The sequence below is a fragment of the Hordeum vulgare genome, chromosome 4H, assembly GCF_904849725.1.
Source record: "Hordeum vulgare subsp. vulgare chromosome 4H, MorexV3_pseudomolecules_assembly, whole genome shotgun sequence".
In the NCBI taxonomy this organism is placed as follows: domain Eukaryota; kingdom Viridiplantae; phylum Streptophyta; class Magnoliopsida; order Poales; family Poaceae; genus Hordeum; species Hordeum vulgare.
This window is the reverse complement of record NC_058521.1, coordinates 575,382,551-575,390,322: the sequence shown is the minus strand read 5'-3', so window position 1 is coordinate 575,390,322 and position 7,772 is coordinate 575,382,551. Positions and strand designations below refer to the sequence as shown.

Here is a 7,772-nt window from a genome sequence, read left to right as displayed (position 1 = left end):
TCCACCACGTTCCTCGAAACTACTAGTCGTTAGGCCACCTCGTGATCAGTGATCACCCCATCCCACCAGTCTCGCTGACAGACTGGTCTCACGCGTCGTTGCCGTTGGCGACGGTGCTACGCGGGCCCACGGCAGCCTGAGGCTCGAACGTTACAGCTGTTGCCCACCTCAACCGACGTTTAGAAAAAACTCCTTCCCGCTATAAATCCGCGCCTCCTCCGTCGATCCCAATTCACAACTCGCAGCTCACCGTCGTCTCCTCTGCTAAGCATTCGCCCACCGCCGTCACCTCTCTGAATCTTCTCGAGCGAGGCTTTCTCCATCGACAGCAACCAGATGGCTCGCTTCGCCGTGGTCGCCGCCATCCTCGCACTTCTTGCCGTCGCCGCAGCCGCGCAGGGCCCCATGCCGGCGCCCAGGATGGCCCCGCTACCCGCGCCGCCGGCGAGGTCCCCGGCCACCGCGGTGTCGCCGTCCCCGATGGCTTCTCCGCCGGCCCCGCTCACCGACGCTCCCTCCGCGATGACGCCCTCGACGGTCTCTGCCACACCCGCGGGAGCCCCCGTCGGCGCCCCGAGCGGCACCCCCGCAAGCTCCGCCGTGTACACCTCCGCCGCCAGCTTCGGCGCTGTCGCCGGAGCGGTGGCCGCCGCCATCTTGTTCTAGATGGACCCACGACTCTGTCTCTGCTTGCTGTTGTCTATACAGTTTCATCATTTCTGAGATTCTTTACTGCTCGTATTACAGATCGAGGAAAGGTTACACGACATTGCGATGTAATCTTATTATGAGATTATTATGAATATACAAATTCGTTCATTTGTTACCTTATATTCTCCTCCTCTCTTGGATGTGTATTTCCCTTTTGAGCTTAATTTCTGACATAAGTACTACGGGATACAAATTCAGATTCAGTATATAGTTCGTACCGCTTACTATGTTTTAGCATGTTGCTCAAACATCATTTTGGGCCGCGCTTGATATGGATGTAATTTAATACAGGTGTAGAGGCCCAGAGCTATTTCCAGCCAAAAATTAAAACGATGGGTGAACATTCATATTTCTTACTAGTAAAAAGCCCGTGCGTTGCTACGGGGATATGTAATCTAGTCATCAACACCAATTGTATAATGTATGTGTGCTGCTACCGGGCATATCTAATCTAGTAGTTAAATACCAATTGAATAATGTATTCATTTCAGATCCTCATGTGTTTCTTCTTCTTGTTTCACCATCTCATCCTCTCTCTGTACCGTGCATTTATAGCTTTTAAAAAGAAATTCAGATTGTGACCTATCGAATTATCCATCCAAACATACAAGAGTTTAAATAACAGATGGGCCAGATAATACAATTCGCTGGTTCTTGATAAGAGTTTGCTCTTTATATTCTCACTGCATGAGGAAAAAAAAGGAAAGACAATTCGATGAATAATGAGAGAAAAGGTGATTCAAACAAACATTGTAAACAATTTTCTATGCCTAATATAAGCCTAACAACTTGAGCACTAAAAGCATACATCCCTCAGTTTTGGGGGATGCAGAGAAATCAGCTAAACACAAGTAAATGTTTAAATAACAGAGAGATGTCCAAACAAATCAGCTAAACACAAGTAGCATATTAATTACCTAAGATGGTAGGGGCTATTATCAAGCGTAACTTGAATAGCATCTGGACAAAGAATACCTCCTTTCAATCCATCCTTAGAAGTTTGAGATACTCCCTTGTTATTCTGTCCAGCTGATATACATATCGGCGCTTCATTGCCATTTAAGAGATACTGTAAAATCTGGAGCAGGTTAAGGCTAACTCCCAAGGTTGATTTCAGAGAATGGTCAAACCAACAAATCTGGCAGCATCACTGAAATGAAGGAAGAAAACATGATAAGAAAAGGATACGCATGCATGTCTATGGTGTTGTGAACGCAAGACAACTTCATCCCCATCGGCAAGGAGAGTTGTGGTGCCCTTGATGAAGTTCTTATGATTTACTTGAACCCAACCCGGTTCTCCTATGACTTCCACCCAGTCTGCCAGCGTCACGTCCCGCCGCTCCCTGCCCACGTCCACGTCCACGGGCCGCAGCCCCGTCACCAGCTCCAGCACCACCACGCCACCTCCCACCCGGTCGCCGTCGAGCATGCGTCGGGCGTTGAGCTTAAAACAAAATTATTCACCCCAGCTGACAGCACCTGCTACAGGGCATTATTAATTTTTGTGTTGATGCATAATAACAGGACACCTAACCGAACCTTCTGACATCAATAAATTCTCGGGTTGATACAAAAAGAAAATAAATCAAATATATTTTTCGAGAAGATAAAGGATAACACGACAGCGACAGCGCGGCCGTGCGTCGGGCCAACGCTGCGGCTCCCTCGTCCGACGGCGGGGGTGGAGGAGGTGGAGGCGTGGGGGCCTTGGGGTTGGCTGATCCGTCGGGGAGGGTGTAGTACATCAAAAAATCATAAAGCTCACACTACAATGCTTGTATCTGTGATAAAAACTCTAATTAAGGCATACACGACCCATCCGTGGATTAGATATGGCTACATCAGGCATTGAGAATATACATAATATGTAACAACAGAATTAGGAACAAACTATAAGCCTCAATCGGCTGCCATTTGCCACTTAAAGATACTATACTTTCCTGCAACTCATTACACAAATAAAAGTCGTTGAGTTGTTGCATTTTTCAGGATTCCATATTTGTAATGTTATATGTATTTTTAAATTTCAAATCTGTAAGGCTATTCATAGGTGCAGTCATGTTCTCAAATGTAGAAAAGAGCCACTATTTATTAACTTTATTTTGTAAAAAATAATATAATATTAAACATATCTCTTTGAGCATTCATGAGAAGCATAGACTACACCCTAATCAATTATTCAGAAACATATTTTTTTGGGCATGAAAATAACAAATTCTAAAACATTCAATGGGCTACTATGCCAGAATGGTTAAAGAACGTGCATACCGGCATATTAGAATATATATGGCCCATATGTTGCTTTTCATCCACGCTCCAGGCCAGAAATAATTTCATTTCTATCATTTTCAGTGTTCTTTCAAGAGGAAACCTGCATGCGCCACTGTTTAGAAAGTTAACATATGCATCAACAATTATATAAATCAAACAGTGATATTAGTATAAAAGGCATGTGACTAATGTAACAGCAACACTTGCTTCTAGCTAACTAAAACAGTAACCATGTGATATAAAAGGAAAATACTAACTATAAGCATGTATACATTATATCTTCAGGCTTGGCTCACACAACATCAAACAACTTTAAAAGGAAGCTGCGGCCAGAAAAATTAGGTAAGTGAAAGAATTTATAGAATTTGAAAGAGAAGCTTGCTCTAGCTGGATGTGACCTCCGGCAACCATGCCATCATGTGAGCATATCCTCAAGCTGGTAATAGTTCGCTGCAACAACTACTGTTCATCTCCGACCCATCATGTATGATCAACATCAATTTACTCTGGGTGTAGATGAGCCCAGGCTCAGAATTGGATATTCGCAATGTAGAGTTGTAGGCCCAATTTGTTCCTGAACATATAATCATTAATTTAACTTTAAGAGTACTTCTATCTATGAAAAAAACAAAGTGGGGGGAAATATGAAGGCATGTGAATACTGTAACATCACTTCTGTCTAGCAAACTGAAACAATAAATATAAGATATGAAAAAAAATATTAACCATAAGCCCCTAATAAAAGAAGTTAAAAACAACCTTTGAGATACTCCTGGGAGGTGATGTATAATGGCTTTACAAAAAAATGATTGATACTATCTTAACTTTTCTGGTTTTTACGTTGTTGCATGATGTGACAAAAACTTTTAGGTATCGGGAACTTTAGCACACACTACACACAGTGAAAGGATGAAACAAGATTAAAATTCTATTTCTAGATGCAGGCGAATACATCTCACAACTACAGAAAATCATACATTGCTTAAAATCGACTATGACCACAACCAGGCACACGAAAAACACACAATATTTTTGTCCTTACCTTCATACCTCAGCAGCAAAATTTCAATTCCATTGCCAAAAACAACCTACAGAATAAATCAGTACATTATTGCTATATAGTTGGTGAGATGTTGTCAAGCTTAGTGACACAACAAAAACATCACGATGTACCATCCTTTCAGCTAGTGACCTCTTGGAGTTAAGCATAGATGATTTCCAAAACAAGAAGTGAGTTGTTGTATTTGGACCTCACCTAAACACAATCCTGCTTATTCTCTTGGCTAAACTAAATATAGTCAATAACCTACAATAGAAAATGGTGTCAAGAAAGACCAACTTAATAAAATGGATTGCAGCATATAGTCAATAATCTTCTAGGTGTGTGTCATATTTCTTTTACCAAAACCACAACAAAGTTATTTATGTGAATCTCTAGTTAGAAACCAACTAAAATAAAGAAAATGTCTGAGGTGAGAACTCATAAAAATGAATAGACTAAAAAATACCAGGATTGAGCACCACATACCAAGTGTTAGCTGTTGAAAAGGGTAGTCGTTAAGACTTTAAGGTCAATCCATCATGAACGAAAGCCTGAACAAATGGTCAAATTCTCTGAGTGTTTGTCCTTAGCCCCAATTAACTGCAGTCATCAATGGAGCACATCAGAACATATGTAGCAGAGGACACGAGGATCCCCTCTCAGACATCTTTGTCCTGTGGTTGTTGGAGGTCCGAGCAGTGTTGCTGAACAAGCTCATCCTCACAATGTCCTTCTCCTCCTCTAAGCTCTGCGTCACAACCTCGACCATCCACGCACTCGCTGTCGGATCTATGTCGCAGTCTCCCGCAATGAGGTTTTCGTTGTCGTGTCATCCGCGTCGATGCCCCTCGCCCTTGCGGTCCGGTCGGGGATTTCGAAGGCCCGGGGCGAAACGAGAACCTCGACCCTCTAAATATGAACATCAAAAATGTAATCTTCAATTTTGAAAGCTTTTCTTGGAATAAATTTTGTGCAAGTTTTAAGTTTTTTATGCTTGTTCAAACATTATCCTTCATTATGCTTGGAGGAATTACTAATGTTCTCTATAAGAAAAATGTTTGGACACTATCCTTCATTGATCCCTAAATCCAGGTGCGCTCGTTTACAACATTATCCTCTTCTTTTCTTACTTTATTATGGTCCTGTTTAATCCAATAAAATTAACCATCTACACTAAGATTTCATTTTATCGCATGCTGGGCAATGTCTTCACTTCTCGTTGATGCCTTCTCAAAAATAAATTCAAAGCAATTTCACATTGCATGAATTCACAACCACTATCTTTCATTAGGCAATTTAATTCGACCAAGTGATGGAAAGGAAAATATACATGAAAATTCGCTTAAGAGTTTTATATACCTGGATGCAGCACATGTAGTACTTGCCCCCATACGACCATACTGAACTCTCAAGCCTCCACTGATCGATGCACGTTTTTGCCAGGCTCGGAGGATTGAAGGCGATGCACAAAGCCACCAGCGCTTTCACCATGTCCATCTAAGATCCAAGCTATCATCACATCCTAGCCATGCACAAAGATGAACCACCTTCTAGTCGAGGTAGTTAATGAGTTGGATTAGATCGCCGGAGGGAGCGTTGGTGTCGCAGCAGCAACAATACAATACCTGTCAACAACCAGCACACATCTAGCACAACTTCAAGAATGCAACAGCAGCAGATGGAAAATTTGGGGGATCCTGCAATCGATCCCTGCGGTCATAGGAGAAATCACGGTGTGATTTCGTTAGGCCTCAAGTGAGATCGCCGTCCATGATGTGCACTTCTGGCCAGACAGAGAACATTCGGGGCCTCGGTATCGGGAGGCCGGGGCGGCCGGGGAGTGGGCGGGTAGGGGGTTGGACCTGGAACAGGAGAGGAAGACGGAGAGGTCGGCGCTGGCGGCGACAACGCCGGTGAGCCCCAGCAGCGACAACGCCGACGGCGGGGGCGGAGGAGGTGGAGGCGTGGGGGCCTTGGGGTTGGGCTGATCCGTTGGGGAGGGGGCCAACGCCGTCGCCGGAGACGAGGGAGGCGGCGTTGGAGGGGGAACCGGTGGTGACAGCGCCGGTGAGCCCCAGCAGCGACAACACGCTGCGACTCCCTCGTCCGACGGTGAGGGCGGAGGAGGTGGAGGCGTGGGGGCCTTGGGGTTGGGCTGATCCGTCGGGGAGGGGGCCAACGCCGTCGCCGGAGACGAGGGAGGCAGCGTTGGAGGGGGAACCGGTGGTGTCTCACCGGGGGGGGGGGGGGAGCGGAAGCGAGTTGGGAGTTGGGAAGGGGGAGACGTGCGTGGGGGATGGAATTGTGGGAGACGTGCGTGGGGGATGGAATTGTGGGCTGTTTTCTGGGCCATGTCGTACGTGGGGGTGGGGGTGGAATGATACGTCGTACGAGGAGCTGGGAGGTCGAACCATAAGCGAGGTTGAACCATCACGACGACACATCCTGCTTTAATAGTAGAGATGAGTGTATTTAGCAAGAAAAGGACAACCACCCAAAAAACTTAAAGGAAAATGCTGAGAATCAGCCGGATGAAAAGTTTCTTGCATAAGAGCATCTTCAACAAGCGCATTTTGACCGGCGCCTAAAAAATTGATTTACAACGCCCATCGTCAGGTTTGGCGTTGCGCTCGCCCCAGCACCCGCGTTGAAATACGGCGCGCGCGAGCAGCCGACGCCTCACATTTCTTGCAATTTAGACACAAAATAAATTTCACACATTCACAAAACAAAAACATGACATATAATTTAAATCACAAACATCATTCAACTAAAAGTTTAAAATAAATAATTTAATTTATTATTACAACTCAAACAAATAGTATCATGAAGTACAACAAATAATTCAACAATACAACCAATAGTTTAACAAATAGTACAACACACAAATCATGATGCTCTTTGGCGGCCATTCCAAGGCCACCACTCTTTAATGAGATCATTCTTGACTTTATTATGCACTGCTGGACGTCGAATGGCATGATAGGAGGCAACAAAACGGACCATCATTTTAGCCCTCCGTCGCACTCGCACGGGATGTCCCAAGAGCTCATAGTTAGAGTAGTCTACATCTTGACAACGCTCATTCTCACACAAGCGTGCAAGAGCTCATAGTTAGAGTAGTCTACATCTTGACAACGCTCATTCTCACACAAGCGTGCATAAGCTGTTGGGTCCGCGCGTTGGACCACGGTATTCGTCTGTTCTACCCCAAACGGATGCGCGCGGACAAGATGAGGTCGTGCGGTAGAGTTGGCCTGATAAGAAGGCGCTCCAACGACAGGAGGAGAGGAGGAGAGAGAGTCCTGAATGGGACCCTGACACCGGCGGCCCAGACCCTCTCTTCCCTAGACACGTCGTGTCCCACATCGGACCAACCAGCGGCGCGAACCGAGCTAGCCATGGAGGTAGTGCTTGTGCATGCGTGCTACTTCATGCATGCTAAGCTTGATGCATGTTGTTGTTGCTTGCCATTGCTACTTGTTGCTTGTGTGTGGAGGTCAGTGAAGCTGTATTGTTGGAAATATGTCCTAAAGGCAATAATAAATTAATTATTATCATATTTTTTGTTCATCATAATCTTTTATTATCCATGCTACTCCATGCGTCTCAAAATAAGTGTCTCAACTTTGTACTAGCTCTAGTACGAAGTTATACTAAGTTTGAGACACTAATTCTAGGACGGAGGGAGTATAATTGTATTGATTGGAAACTCTCTACGATGTGTGTATACATAGACAACACAA

At 44.8% G+C, this 7,772-nt stretch overlaps 1 protein-coding gene across 1 annotated transcript; it reads left to right on the top strand.

Annotated features, from left to right (window-relative positions):
• The first annotated feature begins 209 nt into the window (after nucleotides 1-209).
• LOC123449665 (classical arabinogalactan protein 9-like) lies at nucleotides 210-831 on the top strand. Its single transcript, XM_045126955.1, has one exon. It carries the CDS (start codon nucleotides 337-339, stop codon nucleotides 664-666), a length of 330 nt encoding a protein of 109 aa, XP_044982890.1. The 5' UTR covers nucleotides 210-336; the 3' UTR covers nucleotides 667-831.
• Nucleotides 832-7,772: the final 6,941 nt, after the last annotated feature.